General features: G+C 41.8%; 1 protein-coding gene across 1 annotated transcript in view; it reads left to right on the plus strand.

Annotated features, from left to right (window-relative positions):
- The window catches only part of PTK7 (protein tyrosine kinase 7 (inactive)), a 156,975-nt gene that overhangs the window by 128,090 nt on the left and 6,926 nt on the right, over nt 1-21,959 (plus strand). Inside the window, exons 11-17 of the mRNA XM_042464575.1 lie at nt 908-1,057; nt 2,558-2,708; nt 6,795-6,922; nt 7,792-7,995; nt 14,143-14,298; nt 19,973-20,205; nt 21,374-21,454. Of these exons, the coding sequence (XP_042320509.1) occupies nt 908-1,057; nt 2,558-2,708; nt 6,795-6,922; nt 7,792-7,995; nt 14,143-14,298; nt 19,973-20,205; nt 21,374-21,454 (1,103 nt within the window). The remainder of the gene's footprint in view (nt 1-907; nt 1,058-2,557; nt 2,709-6,794; nt 6,923-7,791; nt 7,996-14,142; nt 14,299-19,972; nt 20,206-21,373; nt 21,455-21,959) is intronic.

Here is a 21,959-nt window from a genome sequence, read left to right on the forward strand (position 1 = left end):
AGGGGAGGGGTTGCTGATGGCATAATTTATTAATAGATTTGGGAAGGAAAGGTGTCTCTCAGCATTCAGCTTCTGCTTTGCAGAGTGGCCTGTGTTTTGCATTTTGCCTGTTTTGCTGTCCATCATCATCATTCTCGTCATCATTTTGCATTGCATTCTATTCTGATAGCTTTTTGAAATCTGCAGAAGTAATCCAGTTTCAGACCACTTGAATTGCCCTGGCTCAGTGCTAGGAAATCCTGGGGATTGTAGTTTATTGTCGCACCAGAGCTCTCTGACAGAGAAGGCTAAATATCTCACAAAACTACAGTTCCCAGAATTCCCTAGTATTGAGCCAGGGCAGTTAAAGTGGTCTCACTGGATTATTTCTGCAGTGAGTTTTGGACCTAAGATTTCCAAGTAGAGAAGTGCAGTCACTCTGCCCAGGAGACCTTGGAGAACTATGTCCAGTGCATTCCCTGTGCCCTGAATATTGTAACCTTTTTTGTGGATTTTATTATATTTTTATTTATTTATTGCCCCATAAATACTCCTCTGCTTCTCTTCAAGGTGGGGAAGGGAGCCTCTGACTTATTTTTGTTCCCTCCAGACCATTATAAGCCCAGGAGAGGTCTTTATTAAAGAGAAAATCAACCAAAATTTGACTCCCAGTTCACTTCCTGTTTTTAGATAAGGCCTCTCCTGGACCTAAAATAGCCCAACGGTAGGAGAACACAGCAGAAATGCACTCTATAACCCCCTAGAGGACATGGAGAGTATGTTTGGCCCTATCCCTTTCCCTCTGGGGGGGGGGGTTCTGGGGCCAATAGTATTGGGGGGCACACTTTCTTACCCCAGCCATAATGCTTATTTACTAATCAGCCACTTACAGTCTGCTGTTGAATGATCTCTCTGCTCCTCTGCACAGATGGGAGTAGTCTCCCCGATTGGGTCCATCACAGTTCTGGAAACCTGCACTTCCAAAAAGTGACAAGGAGTGATGCTGGAAACTACACTTGTATTGCTTCCAATGGTCCACAAGGAGAGATTAGAGCAACAGTCCAACTTACAGTAGCAGGTAAGCATGGAGTAGAACCACACTTTTCCTCTCAATAGTGGCTTCTGAGTGAAAGTTTGTGAGTAGCCAGTGTGAGTGTATTCTCAATCTGGCAACTAATTGGGACTGAGAGTAGTTTAGGGCATGGGCCATTTTCAGCTCATTGGTAAGAGGCATGATTCACATACCGACAATCTCAGGTTTAATCTCTGGCATCTCCAGAGAGAACTGGGAAAGACTCCTTTCTAAAATTTTGGAGACTTTCTGCTGGTCATTGCAAAGACAATACTATGTTAGATGTTTCAGTACTCTGACACAGGATAAGGCAGATTCCTGTGAACCCATGGCAAAGGTGGATCTTCAACCATATACCACAAATCAAAGACTAACATTGCACAACAGAACTGCTATACAGCCTCTCATAAAGCACACAGCCATTCTTGGCCTTTGTGGCTGTTCTATGAGGTTGGGCAGCTACAGTGATGAGGCAGATGAAGGACTATTGTAGAAGGCATAACAGCAAAACTATCAAAGAGGTAACACACCCAAGGCCACAACATTTGGCAGTGGTTTTACCTTCACAGCTCAGTTTGGGCCATCCACCACAAAAACCCAACACACACACACACACAACAACAACAACAACAACCGACAGTTTTGGTTTGTGAGGGAAAGCAAAGCATAGCATCTTCCCATGTGCAGTTTGGTTATCCTGTTCTCTGAATTTTTTCCAATGTCAGACAAAAACCTTTTAATTTAGTTGGGCCTTTGGCTCTTAACTTATGTGGCAGAAAGGTATTTTCCAAGCAGGGAAGGGAAGAACATCCTTCTGATGGGTTGCTTCTTCCACTTACTCCAATAGGCAGGAAGAAGGTAGACCTTTTACTGATTCCACCAGGTGGAGCAACCCACAGTAAAGGTCAGACTTATTCCTGCCTCCCACTCCAGTAGGAGTAACTGCTAACGTTATCTTTAATCTTATTCTCTCCTCTTCAGTTTCTGTTGCTACCCCACCCTGCAAAAAAACAAAAACTTTTCTTTATCTTTTCTTCTCTCTGCTTCTTTACAATGCTTTTACCACAATGCCTCCCTGCACCACTTACACCCAGCCCAAAACAAAACACATTTAAAAATATGTTTTCCATTTTTTAACTATGTATTTTTAATAGAATTTTTTGAATTAGTTTTTTCTAACCTTTTGCCTAATATGATTTTGGCTGTACTTTATTCCAATATGTTGTGAGTTGCTTTGGATCTCATGATGAAAGGTGGGATATAAATTAAGTATTTTTGTTTAAAAAACAACAACAACAACACACACACAGAGTCCCTGAACGCTTCAAACTTGATTTAGAGTTTGATGCTACTGGTCAGGCTGGCTAGAGTATTGTGAGAGCTACTGCCCAAACTGATATCTCATCCAAGTCTTTTCCAAAGTGAGATAGTCTCCTTAGGTTTAACAAGAGAGAAACACCAGGGTCAGTGTGCTGTGTTGAGGTTTCTTTTAACTCTCTGTTTTAGTCTTTATTAGCTTTAAGCTGAAGCCAGATGACACAACTGTATACCCAGGACACACAGCCATGTTCCAGTGCCAAGCTGAGGGTGACCCACTGCCACACATCCAGTGGAAAGGAAAGGACAGGATTGTAGAACCTGACAAATTTTTACCCAGGTAGGTTTCTGTTCCTTCTCAAATTAGCCTGTCTAAAATCCTTTTAACTTAATACTGTCTGAAGGCATCATAGTAACCATAAAGAAATGATTCTGGATTCTTCCTTTTTTCTGAGTGAATTTTAAGGTGCAAAATTACTCTTTTCAGCTATTCATTCTAGTTTATTTTTTTGCTCCAGTCTAGTCTGTGTAAAAGAACCCAATTTTCCAATGTAATAAATTATATGCCAAATTTTGTGTGTACATATTTATGTGCAGAGCCAGTGTGGTGTAGTTGCTTAAGCATTGGATTATGACTCTGGAGAACAGGGTTCAAAATCCCCACTCAGTCATGGAAACCCACTGTGTCACCTTGAGCAGGTCAAACACACTCAGCCTCAAAGGATGACAAACCTGCCAAGAAAATCCTGTGACAGGTTCACCTTAGGGCAGTGGTTCCCAACCTTCCTAATGCCACAACCCTTTAATACAGTTCCTCATGTTGTGGTGACCCAAACCCATGGAATTATTTTCATTGCTACTTCATAACTGTAATTAAATAGATGTTTTCCAATAGTTTTAGGAGACCCCCATGAAAGGGTCATTCGACCCCCAAAGGGGTCCCAACCCACAGGTTGGGAACCACTGCCTTAGGGTCACTATAAGTGAAAAATGACTTGAAAGCACAGGACAACATATTTATGTGTGTTTCTAGAGAAGAAGGTCCGGAGCTTTCATCAGATTTCTAAAGTGACCAAAACAGGATAGAAAATAAAAGATCCCTTTGGGATTGGGACAGAAGTAAATGTTCTCTAAGATTATACTTGTACTGACTTTTACTCAAATGGGTTCTACTTAGAAGCCTCAAGCAGCTACCATGCATTGTGTTCCCTTGATATTTAAGTCTGCACTTGCAAGGTGTTGGAGATTCTGTGCTGAATTCCCAGACCTTGCAAGCAGAAGGTCAATATCCTGAATGTAAGCCATACGAGAATAAATCAGAAGTGAATACTTAAGTTTTTTCCATTGAACTCTATTCCTACACATATTTTGTGCTTATTTTTGACGTGGATTTGGAAAGGAGAAAATGAGGAGAATGTATGATATGTACGGTGGAAATTTAAAGAAATTGAGGATCCCACCTCTAAAGTAACTTAGAAGCTCCACTGATATGTCAGACTTTAAATCTTGAGAAATAGCTACTTAACACACTTCAATATTGTTTGTTTTATATTCCACCTTTCTACCAAATGGAACCCAAGGGATCTCACATATGAAGTTATGTGAATTTTATAAATGGCAACAATTTTTTTTAAAAATTAAGTTAAAATTAAAGTAATTTTTTAGCAAATCAGTAAAAGGTTAAACCATAAATAAGATACTTAAAACAATATATAAAGGGAAAGGCAACTAAAATGCAGTGCAGCATATGGACCTTGTCAAAGAGCTTTCCATACAGCCGCTTAGTGACTGAATCTTTGTTCAAATTAAAAAAAATGTTAATTGCTGGCAAAAGGGGAGGGGGTATCTTGGTCTCCTGTGACAGGGAGTTCCAAAGCTGTTGTCTTCAGTCATAAGAAGGAGAAAATTCATTCATTTGAAAAAAATCAGAATTCAGTATGCAGCCTGTTCTACAGTTTGAGTATAGCAGCATAGCTGCAGTGCTATGTATATTTATGATTGCACTGCATGGCCACATCATTTATCATCCTAAGAAGTTCAGCTATCACATTATCTTGTAAAGAAAAATATTCTTAATCTTTTTCATTGTAGACAGGAACTTAAAAATATATGGTCAATGCTGAGTAAAAATTCAGCACTAGCAGGAGATGTTTTGTAGAGACATAATACATAATATTTAATGAACAAACATTTTTGCAAACTCGCAGAAATAAACATTTAAAGCATGAAATGTTTATCATTTGAGTGTTGCTGTTATGTGCCTTCAGGTTATTTCTGATTTATGGAAACCCTAAGGTAAACTTGTCATGGGGTTTTCTTGGCAAGATTTGTTCAGAAGGGGTTTTTTTTTTATTTTATTTTATTTTTTTTTGCTTTCCTCTGAGGCTAAGAGAGCATGACTTGTCCAAGGCCACCTAGTAGATCTCCATAGCTGAGCAGGGATTCGAACCCTAGTCTCCAGAGGCATAGAGGCATAGTCAAATGCTCAAACCACTACACCACACTGACTCTCATCCTTTCTCTCCACTTCCCCATACTAAGTGCTTTTCTCCTCTGCTTTTAAGATGGGGATGTGGGAATATCTCTTTTCTCCCTTTTAGTAATCTCTAAACCTTTCATATCTTCTAGCTGCAGTTTCTTTGCCTTCTTGTTTCTGTCTTTGGGAAAAGAATGCACTCCCTGCCCTTTGGCACATCTCTCTCCAGTTCTCTTTCATCAGAAACAAACACAATAGGCAGGCAATTAAGAGATCATCTCATTGTTCCAAAGTGTATGAAGCAATAACCAGCTTTTACAATTGATTAAATAGCCAGGCAGATGCTTACAGACCATGCTTCGAAGTCATATAGAAGAAAGAGTAAGGCTGTTGCTCAGTGGTATTGCTCATGCTTCACATACCTAAGCATCCAGGTTCAATTTCTTGTATCTTGTCCTCAGCAAGATCTCTTATGTTAAGGTAGTGGAAGAACTTTACTCTAAAACTATAAAGAATAGGTATTATTGGCACGGGACAAACCGTCCAAAAAGGACTGTGTCCCGGCGCCCAGCTTTGGTCTGTGGGGAAGCCACAGCCTCCAGAACGTGGGACTTCCTCGTGGACCAAAAAGAACCTGCAAAAAGTGGGTTCTTCTTGCGGCGCCATTATAATGCCGCAGTGCACCAATGGCACGCTTGCGACATGCGGATGCTAGGCGTCCATCACATAGTGACGGCGATGCCCATCTGTACAGGGTGCCACCATTTTGACACCCTCGTCACATGCGAGGGGCGAGGGCTGTCTAGAAGCACCGCCCCTCGCATGTGACGATGGCGCCCTATCGCACCCGTCTGGACCGGGCCATTATTAGCCTGATTGAAGTTCTATAAATGGAACAAAATGTGCAGATTGAACCCTATTTCCATAGATGGCCCTTCTTGAGTTTCTTAACATAGTGTGTGATAGTTTTTGATCCATTTGTTTTTCTGAACTAAACTTTAAGATATTGTAAGTTGTACACTGTTTGAGAGGCAAAAGATTAAGATGTCCGCTAAGTTAAGTCTTCAAAAACTAAATAAAGCTACAATCTTTTTTGAAGGAAAGCCTGGGTTTTCCCAGTCTTAGTAAATACCATATATACTCGTCCTTAAGTCTAAAACTTTATGCCCAAGAATTGACCTCAAAATAAGTCAACTTATTTACGGGTCAGTATGGTAATGTAATAGCAGCTCTTTCAGATTTCCCCATGGAGAGAGAGTTTCTTTTTCTCTTGAGCCAAGCAGAAAGAGCCTGTGCACTGGCCCACACTGTGCACTGGCCCACACTGAATGAAGGATAAAAGCAAAGTTGAAACACTGAAGCAAAAAGCTGCGCACACATACACACACTGAAGGAATCTCCAGGTTTTACCCTTGACTTATCCACGAGTCATGGCAAGATCCATCATTTTGGCCCCAAAACCTGCCCTCGACTTAAACATGAGGTTGACTTATAGTCAAGCATATATGGTAAAACCAAGCCGTGCAACATTCTGTATTTATTGACAATCTTTGATGAGAAGGCTGAAATATTTATTTGGATTGTTGCTGCATTGTCAGGAGCTGTTAGGTGGGAGACTGGATGGCACGTAGTTGTGCCCTTGTGGCTTGTTATTTTGGAAGAATTGTCATATTGTTTACTTGTATTCAGAATTTTATTAGTTGTCAGTCTGGATAATGACAGCAAGGCAGAGGTGGGAAAAGACAGGGCTTGTCTTTCCCTGTAAAGTTTGCTTTGACTCGCTTTTTTATGTCATCTGGAGTTGCTACTCTGCAGATGCTCTTCAGTGATGGAAGTGTATTCTGCTTGTGTAATACAGTGCCTTGGGTTATCTAGATTGATTGATTGATTGACTGATTGACTGGGTGATTCTACCATGAGTCCTTCCCTATTATCTGTTCTTTCTTGCAGGATCCAAATTATGTCCAATGACTCTCTGGTAATATATGATGTCACCACCGAGGATTCTGGCAAGTACACCTGCATTGCAGGCAACAGTTGCAACATCAAGCATCATGAGGCTTTTCTCCATGTTGTGGGTAAGAGATGACAAATTCCTATGCAGGTCAGGCTGATGCATTTGGAATGCAAGCAAGTGGCCTCTTTGGGAAGATTTGTGTATTTCCCTAAATCTTGGAGAAGCAAATCTGAGTGAAGGGAGTAGGATGAAATATACCATGTCCCCATATGTGAATTTTCTGTAGAACTAGGTCAGCATTTCCTAATCCATCCCCCTTCAAATGTGTTGGTATTTTAATGCCAGTCATCATGGTCCTAGGAATGATGGGAGTTCCAGTACTTCATATCTGGAGGGGAGGTTAGGTAAGGCTGAACTAGATGGTAACCACTATTTTGAAGAAGCCTAAAATATTTTATAAGACAGAGTGGTTTCTAATTATTCCTAATACAGTGGTACCTCGGGATACAAAATACCCAGGTTACGAAATTTTCGGGATACGAAAAAATCCCATAGGGAATTATTGTTCCGGGTTACGAATGTTTTTTCGGGTTACGAAAAAACTTTTGGTGCTTTTTTCGGCTTTTTCGCACGGAATCGCGGCTTTTCCCCATTAGCGCCTATGGCAATTCGGCTCACGAAGGCTTTTCGGGTTACGAAAGCGGCCGCGGAACGAATTACTTTCGTAACCCGAGGCACCACTGTAATTCCTTTTAATTATCCAAGACGGAGAAGCTTCCTTGTTTATATCCTCTTAACGTGACAGCAGATGCTGGCACAGCTGATTCGGTGGAAGGACAGTTCTTAGATTAATTCTATATACTGCTGCAGCAAGTTAAGAGTATATCCAGATGTAATATTTTCTACAAAGTCAACTTGTACATATTGCTGTGGCAAGAAGGAAACATCTTGTTCTCTGGTCTCTTGTAAAATTGGTTTCTTAACTTCCAGACAAACCAATGACAGAACGGGGTGATGCACCCAACAGCCACACTCCCTATAAAATGATCCAGACTATAGGGCTGTCTGTTGGTGCTGCAGTGGCATACATAATCATTGTGCTGGGCCTCATGTTTTACTGCAAAAAGAGAAGGAAAGCAAAGAGGCTGAAGAAGCAGCCAGAGGGTGAGGAGCCGGAGATGGAGTGCTTGAATGGTAAGATCATCTTGGCCAGAAATGGAATTAAAGTCTATTACATTCAGTATGAATCTCTTGGGATAAAAGCTGAATGAATTGTTTGTGTCTGGTTTTACTGTGACAGATGTAAGATAGGCACCTTTGCCTGAAATGGGTTTTTGAAGTAAGAGAAATGGAAGTAAATAGAGATGTCAAGTGATGATACTATGGAGTATAACAAATCAGTAGGTCTAGATAGCATCCATCCTAGGTCTTCTTAAATATTTCAGATGAACATTCCTGATATTCTAAGGCAATATATAGTTTATACTTAAAATTGAGCTTTGTATGGTAGTAACTTGAAGACATCTATTACTACTAGAGGGTTATAAAGTATGTCTCATTGATTTTTTAAGGAATCTAGGAGATTACAGGCAACTATCATAACATCTATTGCAGGTAAATAGATGGAAAGTGTTCATTAAAGGCAAGAATATGCCTTACAGACGGGCACACTAGGACGGACTCAGTCCGTGCTAGGGTTAGAAAGGGGCATCTCTTCCAGACGCCCCTAACCCTAGCACAGACTGAGTCCGTACGAAATGTCGGCAGCCATTCCACACGGCCGCCGCTATCTTGACGTAGCAGACACGCTGCGTCCGCACATCGCGCCCTGGAAATGACGCCTTGAGTGCGCGCTTCAGCACTTGCAGCGTCTCTTCCGGGGCGCAGGAAGGAGCACGATTTTTGCGCTCCTTCTTTGCAGCATCCGGGAACTGCACCGTTTGGCTGCTGCGGTTCCCGGACGCTGCAACCAGCAGTGGTGCGAGACTGCCTCTTCTGGGCAGTCTGTAACGCGCCCAAGTCTTACTTTTAAAAAACCTATTGGTATGGCTACTACAAAAGAACATCTTTTTCACTAACATTTCACATTTCTTTGATTATGTCAACAAGCATGCTTATTGGAGTGATCTGGTAGCCATTTCAAAATCCATATTATGGTAATACCTTTGTTGTTGCTGCCTGCTTTCAAGTCATTTCCAACTTAAACTGACTCTAAAGCAAAGTTGTCATGGAGTTTTTGCAGCATGGTTTGTGTGGGGCAGGGGGAAGGATTGCCTTTGCCTTCCTCTGAGACATTGAGAGTGTGACTTGCTGAAGGTCACCCAATAGGTTGAGCATGGCTGAGTAGGGATTTGAACTGGTTTTCCAGAGTCCTAGTCCAGTACTCAAATCAGTATGCCCACACTAGCTCCCAATACCTTTATCAGACCAACCAAAAGGAAACAGGCTTTTGAGATGTCCAGAACTATTAGTGAAGCAGACGGACATTAAAGAGTGGCCTATGGCCGCGATAAAACCAGGACTGTGGTAACCTCACAGCCTGCTCCCAAAGCGGGCTGCTATCTGCAGTCCCAAGCTGCACCAGCCAGGAGTCAGTTCAAATCAACATCTTTTTAATCCGATCTTTTGGACCCGAGTGCAGCCTGGTGTGGCTTCCAGCCACTTTGGGGGTGTGCATCATCTTTATTTGGCCCATGGGTATTGGTTTTGGTCCCAAGTCAAGCTAAGCAAGGTGTTACCAAAAAAAAAAAAAAAGTTGGGGAGAAGGAATGAAAGGGGGAGGGAGAAAGGAAAAAAACACCCTGACTTGATTTTCCAGTTGTATTGTCTGCTTGATGTTTTGAAATGTAACAGATGAGGAAGTCTGCAGGCATTCAAATGAGGCTTTGTCAGGTGAAGTAATGGTATTAGAGTTTCACCAGGAATAGCCCCTAGGCATACTCCAAACAAAGCAGGAGGAAAAGTTAGACCCTCAATTTAAAAAGAAAATATAATTCAGCTGTAAACTCAAGATTATCTCCATCCTGGGTGAAGCTCACAGACTTCTTTTATCTGTGGTAGACAGAGCCAGCTAGTCAGTATCAAGGCAGACAGTCATTTTAGATGCTGGGCTAGGTAAAATAGTAAACAGAAAACAAATCGGGTAGCTTTATCATCTGGTCAGAAAGGGTTAGAATAGTGATTAAAAAATCTCCCTTTAGTGTTTGCTTTGGTATGGTAAAATTTTGTATTTTACCAGAAACAGAAGTAGTAGAGTTTATCATAAGAAGAAAGATGCATACTTTGACTTTCAAAAAGTACCTCATTAAAGCCTCCTAGAAATACTTAACATCCTGATTTAAGGGGATATATATTCTTATGAAATGGTATTTGGCTTAAGAAGAAAAGAAGTAAAGAGTAAAAATAGATTAGCCATCTCTTAGGGAAATCATACACAGTGATTTCTCTAAGGAACAGCCTTGATGGTTAGAAACTTGGTGTTTTAAAAAAACACCTCCAAACCTCTGTAGAAAACATGTGAGAAAGAATCAAAAATCAGATTAAAGCTAAGCTGGGAGCATCACAGATGCATTCAAGACATCTATTTCTCCAGTTTCTTGTATTCTGCATTGTTGTAGGATGACTTTCTAGTCTGTGCCTAACTAATTAGGTATCCCATTTTGTAGGACATAACCCACCCTTGGCTGCAAAAAATCCTTCTTTACAGCTTATTGCCCTCAATTGTCTGTAATCAAAAACCCATAATAATAAAAATTAATTGCTAATAGTTAATTCTGCTCTGCAAATATTTTTTCAAAAACTCAGTAATCAGGCTTAATTGGAAGTAGTTAATTAAGTTGCTTCACTTGCAAAGTATGATTTAAATTACCTTGGTGCTGATCTTGGGTTTTTAAACAATTCCCAGGCTTTGAGAATAAACTGCAGGAATTAATTTCTCTGTACAAAGAGGGAGCCGGTCTCTACCCTAGCTGGTCTCTCTAGTTCGCTCCCTCCAGCCTTTTGTTCCATCATTTCCTCTTCAAAGCGAATTCAAAATCTCACAACTTCATTGAGAATGCAAGAGCTGCCTGGAATACTCTATTAATCCATCACTACTGACAGCAGTACCTACCTGCTGCCTATGCTGCTCAGGACCACAGTGAGTTCTGCTCTGACTAGTGGAGGGTTATGAAATAACCATGAGGGGTATTCAGCAAGAACCTCCAGTGACAGGTCAAACAGCAAGAGGTGATAATCAAATATCAGGGACTGGAAGGCAGCCAGTTCTCTGCACACTTAACCATTTCACTGAACTGTGTGGCTGTATTGCCCTCTAGTGACTGTGGCAAGCTGCTCTATAAAAATCCATAGATCTGCCAACAAATAAAGCTCTGCTACCAACTCTTCTCCCACTACTGTATTAAGAAGAGGCTTATTAATCCAGTACCCACTCAGCATTCTTCTCTGAGATAATGATTTGTGGAGGGTAGTTCACACATTAACCATACATACTGTAAGGATATCTCTGCTAGTTGATAGTGTTAAAATCAGCAGAGCCAGGAGTGCCTTAAAGAATAACAAAACATAACACAACATAAACATCACAAGCAAAAGCCTCTTTCATCAGATACTGAGATAGGCAATGAAGATGATGGCTATATGCACAGTTGGGCAGGGGAGAGATTAAATTCCATCTTGAATCCCATCTCGGGAGGAAGGTGGGATATAAATGCATTAAAAATTAAAATAAAAAGATTTACAAAGAATAAGAGTTTATTTGGTTTTGAGAAAGAAAATAATGAACTGGACATTATATTAATGAAAGAAGATGAAAAAAAATATTAAGTAAAATACCGTATATAACACCTTACTGAAAAGATCCCTAGAAGAAGTGGAAATTAAAGATTCTATGATAAAATGGGCACAATTTGGACTTGGAAAAATGGGGAAAAGCTAGATTAAAAACAAATTTTTTTACTGTAGCACAAACAATAAAAGAAAATTATTTTAAAGTTGTAAATAGATGGTATCAAACACCATGTTCACTAGAAAAAATATATAAATTAAAGGATAATTGGTGTTGGAGATGCCAAAAAGAAACAGGTACATATTTGCATGTGTGGTGGCAATGCACATATATAAAGTCTTTTTGGGTAAAGATTCATTTGGAAATAAAGTTATTTTTAAAAATTGATTTTCAGTTTGGACCAGAAATATATCCGTTAAACATGACCTCATTATTAGACCCAGAGGAAGAAAGGAAGCATTGGAAAATATTATTATACTTAATTTCGGCTGCCAGAAACATAATAGCAAAGAACTGGAAATTACCTATAACCCCACAAATAGAGACTTGACAAAATGAAATATGGGAATTGAAAGCTCTAGATAGATTTACAGCATTAATAAATAAGAAAGATATGGTTAAATGGGAAAAGGATTGGGAAGCTGTAAGACTTTACTTAACAGCTGCTCAGTAAGGAGAGGTACAAGAAACAAAACTTTTTTATTCATACCTAGAGATAGGGGAATAAGATTTTGTATTAAAAGATAAAATTATACAGTTTCTTGTGGAAAGTTATCAGGTGTAAGCCTAATATATAACAGATTTATAGCTTGTTGATATGTTTTTATTTACCCGCTTGTAAAAATGTCTTGTTGTAAAAATTTATCTTGTAAAAATGCAAGCTTTGTAAAATAAAGATATATTAATTAATTATTTTAAAAAATTAAAATTAAAGTGTTAGTGTTGTGCATCATGGTAGGCCCCTCCAGATAATTTGGCAGCCTCACCCACAAACCACATTTTCACTCCAGCCACCCAACGATATCACCACTTTTCTGAAACTTGAAGTGATTTTCTAAAAATTGCTATTTTGAGGTACAGGATAAAACAAAATGGCAATTAAATGGACAATTGTACCACCTGGAGGCAGACAAAACCTAGCTGTGCGGGTGGGAATATAGCAGAACAGGAGGGTACACCACAAAGTCAACCCCACTGTACATAAATCAGTAAATGGAATAAGATTTAATTATTATTTACCCTACAGATTTCTCCCTGTAACCAGGAAATGCCTTTGTGTTTTTACAGAAGAGGAAAGCTGGACATTAAAGCAGCAATTGGCATTGCATAACATATCATTGGAAAGCTGAAAAATTATTTGCTTGTTAGTAGGTCAAATTAAAAAGTTGTGCGATAACATCAGCAAGGTATCAGATCTGCACTGGTTGCTGCATATGTAGGGGTGTAGTTGTCAGGAGAAGACATTCAGGGTACAGCAACCTTGCATTGGGGTTAGGGAAGAGAGCTTCCTATATGCCTCTGCATTCATCTCAGAATATTTCAGTTAGTCCAAGTATCATAGAATCATAGAATCATAGAGTTGGAAGAGACCACAAGGGCCATCCAGTCCAACCCCCTGCCATGCAGGAAATCCAAATCAAAGCATCCCCGACAGAAGGCCATCCAGCCTCCGTTTGAAGACCTCCAAGGAGGGAGACTCCACTACACTCCGAGGAAGTGTGTTCCACTGTCGAACAGCCCTTACTATCAGGAAGTTCCTCCTAATGTTGAGGTGGAATCTCTTTTCCTGCAGCTTGCATCCATTGCTCCGAGTCCTAGTCTTTGGAGCAGCAGAAAACAAGCTTGCTCCCTCCTCAATATGACATCCCTTCAAATATTTAAACAGAGCTATCATATCACCTCTTAACCTTCTTTTCTCCAGGCTAAACATCCCCAGCTCCCTAAGGCGTTCCTCATAGGGCAAGGTTTCCAGACCCTTCACCATTTTAGTCGCCCTCCTTTGGACACGCTCCAGTTTCTCAATGTCCTTTTTGAATTGTGGCGCCCAGAACTGGACACAATATTCCAGGTGGGGCCTGACCAGAGCAGAACATAGTGGCACTATTACTTCCCTTGATTTAGACACTATACTTCTATTGATGCAGCCTAAAATCGCATTGGCCTTGTTAGCTGCCTCATCGCACTGTTGACTCATGTTTAACTTGTGGTCTACTTGGACTCCTAGATCCCTTTCACATGTTGTCTCCTTAAGCCAGGTGTCCCCCATCCTATATCTGTGCATTTCATTTTTTCGCCCTGTAACCAAGTATTCTGGTTACAGTTTAACAGCTTGTTGTGGTGTATGCCACAGATGGATTGAAGTGATTAGCAATTATGGGGCTGCAGAGCCTGAGATTTCCCTGACGTCTGCCTTCGTTTGCAACCATGTACACTTCCAAACACCACTGGAAGGCTGAGAATTGTGGAATTTGTAAACCTCAAACATAAGACACAAGATCCACAAATGTGACCCCTTGTCAATTATATTTTTTTTAAACGTATATTTTTCCTTTCAGGAGGCACTTTGCTGCAAAATGGACAGACCACTGCCGAGATCCAGGAAGAAGTGGCTCTGAACAATCTTGGCAGCAGCTCTGCAGCTAGCAAGAGGCACAGCGCTGGTGATAAGATGCATTTGCCCCGCTCCAGTCTGCAGACAATCACTCCCTTGGGTATGTTGCATTCTGCTTCCTGTTTGTTTAATAGTGCACAGGAAAGCTCACCAAACAGTGCCATGGTCATAATTAAGATCCTCCTGAGTGGCTCTTCTCACCCTTGCATGTGCACACATAGACACATGCCCTGCTTTTCTCCCTGGGCACATTCTGGTATAAAACTTTTGTAAGTCTGTGATCTGATTTTCGGTAGAAAGGAAATCTCTACTTAAATATCTGAGTTTTATTCAGTCACTTAAATTTGTTTATGAAGAAAACAATAAACAACATATTTTCATGGTTAAGCAGGCCAGACCTGTCCTAGGAGGCATAACCTTAGAAGCAGCATTGAATTCTCTCTGAAAGGAAAATATAGTGCGCCCTTTGTTTACGTGGGGGATCTGTTCTGGACTCCCCCACGTAAAACAAATAACGCTTATGCTCCAGCCCCATTTAAATGAATGGGGCTCATGCACGCGGTGGTGTGACAGCATGCACACACCACAGGCGTGCACCCCATTCATCCCTATGGGACATGCCACCCTTTCCTCCCCATGTGGCTTTCAGCATAAGCTGAAAGCCACGTAAAGCGGGCTCCGTATTTGCCTTCTGCGAGTATTTGCCTTTCTAGTCAGACAAATCGTTTTTTTAATTAAGATATATTCTCCTTTTTTGCATCTATCAGGAGGCTTTTGGAATGTGTGCTTCACCTTTAGTCAGTTAAGGTATTTAGTAATTTATCAAAGTTTTTATTTTCTGTTTATATTTTGCATGGGTAAAGTGTATGACACTTTACAGGAGTGGGAACAGTGCAGCTCTCCAGATGTTGTGGAACTGCAGCTCCCAGCTGTCCTAGCCAGCATAGGCAATGGTAGAGAATACTCAGATTTGTGGTTTCACAACATATGGAGGGCACATAGTTCCCATCTTTGCTGTAGAGAACAAGAAGACCAGTCCCTACAATGTAAAATTTGAACTAGCAAAGGTATAGGGGAAAAGGAAGCAATGTGAGATGTCTTCAATTGCATGTACTTAAGTGGGGTGATATCACACAGGTGTTCCTGGGGGGTACTTCCAGCTACTTGGGCAGCAAAAGAGAAAATTCTTTTTGCAGGAGCAAGAAATCTTTGGGCGATGGCAGTAGTAGAGCTGGAAGAGCAAAAATCATAGACAGGATTATATTGATACATAAGAATAGACAAGTAAGAGGCCACAAGGGGCTTTTGAGTTTTGCTAGTTTTGGGAGCAGGCAAGAAGTGTAGTGGTTTAAGGAAGAATGTCATATGAAGAGACAGAAAGAGGGCTGAATGGTTTTGACAGCAGACTGGTGAACAGATTTGAGGAGATGAAGGGGAGACAGTGGAGGACTAGAGTTGTCAAGAGTTCCAGTAGCTAAAGGAAAAATGAGAACATGAACCAGATTTTGCTGAGGCAGCAAAAATGAAAGGCTGTATTTGTTTCATAGTTTTAAAAAGAGAAGACATAAAATTGACCTATGTACTGGATAATATGGAGAAATAAGGTAGTGCCTGCACACGATTTCTTTTGTTTTTCTTTTGTTTTTACGTGGTCCAATATATGCCTGTCCTTTGTAAATTTTGCAAAACAAGAGGGATACTGACTTATTTGTTTCTCACAATCTGCCATTTCAAGCTACAGACTTACAGGGGAAGGAAAGGGAAGTGGTGAAGTTACTTAAGAAGTCTTTCCAGACACTGTGAGAATGTTGCAGGGAACTCCTCTTTAGCAGGAATGGTAATTCTGATTCTTCTTCGTGGTCTCTGTGCCTCACACAATTGGGTACTGCACCTGTGCAAGAGACTCCATTCAAAAGCTGAAAAGCTGAGCGAATTGGCGGAAGCCCCGCCCACTCCCATGCACTGAGCATGCCCAACCCCGCCAGTCTAGCTCCTCCTTCAGTTCTCTTTTGTCCTTCGGTTTGCTCCTGAGCTGAGTAGGTTTCTACTGTACAGTAGACTTTTTGTCTTTTCTCCCTTTCACTTTTCCTTACTGTACGGTAGATTTTTGTCTTCTCTCCCTCTTTTTCGAGCATTGCCCTCTAAAAATTTGATTGTTTGTGAGAGCGAAATGCTGCCGGCCTGGACAGGCCTACCACTTCTAGGCCTCTTATGTTTAAACATTGCTCCGAATGTGACCAGAAAATTGCTTTCAATGACAGTCATTCTAAGTGCCTTTTTTGTTTAGGGGAAGCCCAGATTTCTGATAGGTGCCCCCATTGTAGAGCTTTCATTGCGGTGACTCTTAGGAATAGAGCCTCCAAACTTAAATCTTTCTTGTGGGAGCGCTCTCTCTCTGTTGCGCAAAAATCCGCTTTGGCTGTAGATCCTTTGGAAAGAATTCCCATCCACAAAGTTCAACGAATTCCCATAATTTCAAGGCTTTCGACGTCGACAATTGCTACCTCCACGTCGACATCAATCTCGGCTCCTGCATCAGCGACATCAATGTCGACAGCCTCGATGTCGCAGCCATCTTCTTCAGAGCCTTCATTGCCTCAGGAGGTCCCCTCTGTCTCCCAACAGAGACCTCAGAAAGCCAAGAAGAGGCCTGACTCTTCCCCTGCTTCCCACGACAAACCCAAAAAGAAGCCTAAACCTAAGGTGGCGGCTGCCCCTTCAACTGCTTCAGCCCTGACGTCAGCCTCGTCTTCGTTATCTGCTTCGACATTGATAGCTTTAGCTGCGGCTAAGCTTGACTCCACCTTGGCTTTCTTCATGCCTGCCTCGACATCGGAGATGATTTGCCATCCCGCATCCCAGTCACTGTTTTAGATTCGGCATCGAGGGCCCTGGACTCGACATCAATGGCTATCTCTATGCCTACGCCATTGCCTGTCGCTACGCTGGTCCCAACGACAATCTCTCCTCTGCCTCCCGTTCCAGCTGTGGTACTGGCACAGATCCTGGCAACTCCATTGAGAGCATACAGACACTCTTTTTCACCTCCGCCTCCTTGAAGGCAGTTGCCGGCCAGAGTCCACAGGTTCTCTTCACCTCAAGACTGAGACGGATACAGATACGGCTCGCCTCATTCCTCAGGCTCCTATGTCGTTCATTATCAAGCTGAAGAATATTGGAGAGAAGAACAGCCCTCATCGTATAGATCCTACTCTCCTTCCTATAGAAATCGATATCATTACCACAATCTCCGCGATGACTCCCCTTCTCGCTATCAGTGCCGCTCTCGCTCACCTCCTCGACATCATTCTCGATCACCTTCTCAGTGTCTAGAGATGATGGCCGCTACCATGCCCCATCGCCACCACCTAGAACTACAGCCACTGTCTCCCGCCCTCCAGCTTCACCCATTCGCTCTATGGCAGAGACCCTTGTCTCGACATCGATTCTGACGCCCATTCCATCAATACAGTGGTGCCTCGGGTTACGAAATTAATTCGTTCCGCGGCCGCTTTCGTAACCCGAAAAGCCTTCGTAAGCCGAATTGCCATAGGCGCTAATGGGGAAAAGCCGCGATTCCGTGCGAAAAAGCCGAAAAAAGCACCAAAAGTTTTTTCGTAACCCGAAAAAACATTCGTAACCCGGAACAATGATTCCCTATGGGATTTTTTCGTATCCCGAAAATTTCGTAACCTGGGTATTTCGTATCCCAAGGTACCACTGTAATCCCGATTGTACCCTCAACGTCAATGGTCCCGTTGTCAATTCCTCAGCTAGTTCCATCTGTAGCCCTCTCTGTACCTACAGTGATACACTCTACTGAGGAATCCACATATGAGCCAGAGCTATTCCCTCATTCTCCATCACCAGTGATAGCTTCTCCTCAGGAAAAGGTTGAAGATACCACGCCTCAGTCCCCCATCGAGGACATTCACCTTTTCTTGGATGTTGTTGACAGGATGTCCAGGACCATAGGTCTTCACGTTGACCAACCTCCTAAACCTCCTAGGAACCAGGTTTATGGTATTTTGCCTGTTCCTAACCAGCCGGCAGTCCTTCCATTTTTGGCCTCCTTGTCTGATGTAATGGCCCTATCATGGCACAAACTTGCCTCTGTGATCCCGGTGTATAAGAAACTTGAGGGCATGTACAAGGTTCAGCCAGATACAGCTCCATACCTCTTCTCCCATCATGCACCCAATTCTCAGTGGTTGAAACCACTACAAAATCATCAGGCAAGACTCACTCTGCCCCAGTAGACAAAGATGGCAGACGTATGGACATCTTCGGACGCAGATTCTATTCTTCTGCTGCCCTGAATGCCATCGTCGCCAAACTCCAAGCCTGTATGGCAGCCTACCACAAGTTTCTTTGGGACAAGATGGCTTCTTTCATCCTCTGTCTGCCTGAAGAACAAAAATCTGCAGCTCACAAACTCTCACAATCACATTTTTAGAGGGCAATGCTCGAAAAAGAGGGAGAGAAGACAAAAAAATCTACTGTACAGTAAGGGAAAGTGAAAGGGAGAAAAGACAAAAAGTCTACCGTACAGTAGAAATCTAGTCAGCTCAGGAGCAAACCGAAGAAGTTTCTCTTGAGGTGGACGAAAGAAAACTGAAGGAGGAGCTAGATTGGTGGAGTTCGACATGCTCAGTACATGGGAGTGAGCACAGCTTCCGCCAATCTGCTCAGCTTTTCAGCTTCTGAATGGAGTCTCTGCGCAGGCGCAGTACCCAATTGTGTGAGGGCACAGATCACCACTCAAAGAACCACAGTTACAGTTGAGTATCCTGTTCATATCATTGCTGAATAGCTGACTAGGTTTAATGTTAATACTCTCCAGAGATTAAAATGAGGTAATTGAAATGATGGCCTAGGTGTTTTCACTGTATTATGAAGCAACAGTAGAATAAGGTAACCCATTTATCATTTGCATACATGTACTTATAAGTACTGTTTTTAATTAAGCACTTAAAATGCACATATGTTAATTCATTTTAAATTAATAAACTACCCTATTCTCCCCCCCCCCAACATGATTCTTTCTCTTTCCCAATCCTAGCACTGTAAATATGTGTGCTGAAATAATTTCCTTCCATTTCCATAGTTTATATTTTTCTCTGTTTTCCCTATGCACTTGACATATGGTGTATATGAATGGGGCAGTTGCACTGTATTTAGTCTGCCCACTTTATGCACCTCTGCCCAATGTGCAGGCAAATGCCATTCATGAAGCGACTTTCATTGGGTCTTCGAATTGCATCTGGAAGTAGATCAGCAACTGGTAAAGATGCTGACTAGAGAGAGAGAAATTCATGTGGTTGTTGCACATAACTTGTTAACTCCTGTTAAATCTGAATGTTATAACATGAGCCATGTGACACTTCTGAAAGCTTTATAGATATACTTCACAAAGTCAACATCTGTAGATATATCTGCTTCAAGGTGTGACCTGGATATCAAATGTTACTGTCTTAAGACCCCTATACCACACTACACTCACCCAATTTTATCTGATTTCGGAAGACATGCAGGATTGAGTTTATTACTTGGGTGAGAGAGTGTCAGGGAATACCAAATATTTGCAGGTATGACTAGAAAACAATGAGAGTTGACAACACTGGGCTGGGTGGACCAATGGTCTGATTTCTGGATGATTGATAAAGAGGCTGTAGCAAATATCCAAATGCAATATTTGAATATAAAGCTACTCTTGCGCGGGAGTATCATGTACATGCTGTGAAGTATAGCTGCAAACTCTCATCTCCTTTTAGGAAAGGGTGAGTTTGGAGAAGTATTCTTGGCCAAGGCAAAAGGCATTGAAGACAATGAAACTGAGGTGCTTGTTCTAGTCAAGAGCCTCCAAACCAGGGATGAACAGCTGCAGTTGGACTTCAGGCGAGAATTTGAGATGTTTGGCAAACTGAACCACAGTAATGTGGTGCGACTTCTTGGACTGTGCCGGGAAGCAGAGCCTCATTATATGATTCTGGAATATGTGGATCTGGTAAGAGGACTGTCAACTTTTGCAAGAGATTTTTTTGCTGTTATGTTTCAGGCCAGTTAAATCTGGGCTGCCATTTCTTTTGGCAACTGCTAGGAGAATCAATTAGTTGTCAGCAAAAGTCCTTAGGTAAAACTAGATAGACAGCAGAGATTTGTTGGGTGAGGTTTTCAGTGGCAAATAAAATAGGTGATCCTTTTCCTGTCAACTGTGGAGGCAAGATGTCAGCAGCTTAAGTAGATGTTCCACCCTTTTAGATTGACAGTTGAATTTGCTGCAAAGAGAGAGCTTGAATTCTACAGGAAAAGTTATCTTGTATGTGAAAGAGATGCCCCACCAGCTGGTCGCTTATAACTTTTCAAGGAATGAGGATAAAGGATTATAAAACAATCTGGATTAGAAGAATCAAACTCTCAAAAGTTAATGACAGTCATCTCTAATGTCTATAAGTTTATGTTATATTCTACAAAAATATGAAATGCAGTCTTCCTTATCCAAAATGCTTGGGACCTGAAGTGTTTTGGATTGTGAAATTTTTTTGGATTTTGGAATATTTGCATATACATAACGAGATACCTTGGAGATGGTACCCAATTCTAAACATTAAATTCATTTATGTTTCGTATACACCTAATTTTATACATAATATTTTTAATAATTTGTGCATGAAACAAAGTCTGTGTACACTGAAGCATCAGCAATCGAAGGTGTCACTTTCTCAGCCACCCACGTAGACATTTTTTCGATTTTGGATTACAGTGGTGCCTCTTTATCTGCAGGTGTGCCATCCACAGATTTAAGCACCCACAAACGGCAAGCCCCATTGTCCCCAAAGGTGGTGCGTGCACATGGCTGCACTAGCGGGTGGGTGCACATTGCACCGCCATTAGGTGCAACGGGACTTGGGGCCCTGCGTTTTTTGGTCTCCGTGGGGGGGGGGAGGTCCAGAATAGATTTTCCATGGATACCAGGGTCCAACCGTATTTTGGATTTCAGAATTCCAGATACGGGATACTAGAATGAAGCAATAATGCACATACTTTTTTGGTCATCTTGGTATATCAGGGAAGAGACAACAATGCCTGGGTAAAGATTAGGACTGTTCTACTGGCTGGCAGTCTCAAGACTATCCCTGCCTGTTTCTCAAAGTAGTACTTTTTTTTCCTGCTAGGGAGACCTGAAGCAGTTCCTGAGGATTTCCAGAACTAAAGATGAGAAACTCAAGCCTCAACCCATTAGTACAAAACAGAAGGTAAAGTAGCAAAACATTCATTCACCAGGAAAGATTCACACCCCTCGCATACCATTCTCAGGACCGGTGGGGGGGGGGGCACCCAGTTGTGCTCTCCTCTCCCTTTCGGGCAAGAGGGGCAAATGTGTACCCTTCCTAGCTGCTCTGTAGCTGGGGTTTACTTGTGAAAGAAGAATGAGACAGGGCCATTGTTCTAAATGTCTGGCAGTAGCATTGACTAGGCATTTTGAGGTGCCATATAGCCTATAGTAGGGGTAGATAAATGTTGGCCCTCCAAATGCTGATGAAATACTGCTGCCATCATACATTAGCCAAACTTGCTATGATATATAGGAAATGGAGTTCAACCTAATGAATAGGACAGTTTATTCTTCAGCTAGGAGAGACACTTTTCTTGCAACACTTTAACTGAAGGGTGTGAAAAGTGTGGCCCTTGGGCCACATCCAACCTCTGGGACCCCACTTTTGTAGCCCCCTAACAATCCCCTGACCCCCTTTTTAAAAA

The sequence above is a fragment of the Sceloporus undulatus genome, chromosome 1 (assembly GCF_019175285.1).
Source record: "Sceloporus undulatus isolate JIND9_A2432 ecotype Alabama chromosome 1, SceUnd_v1.1, whole genome shotgun sequence".
NCBI classification, from domain to species: Eukaryota; Metazoa; Chordata; class Lepidosauria; order Squamata; family Phrynosomatidae; genus Sceloporus; species Sceloporus undulatus.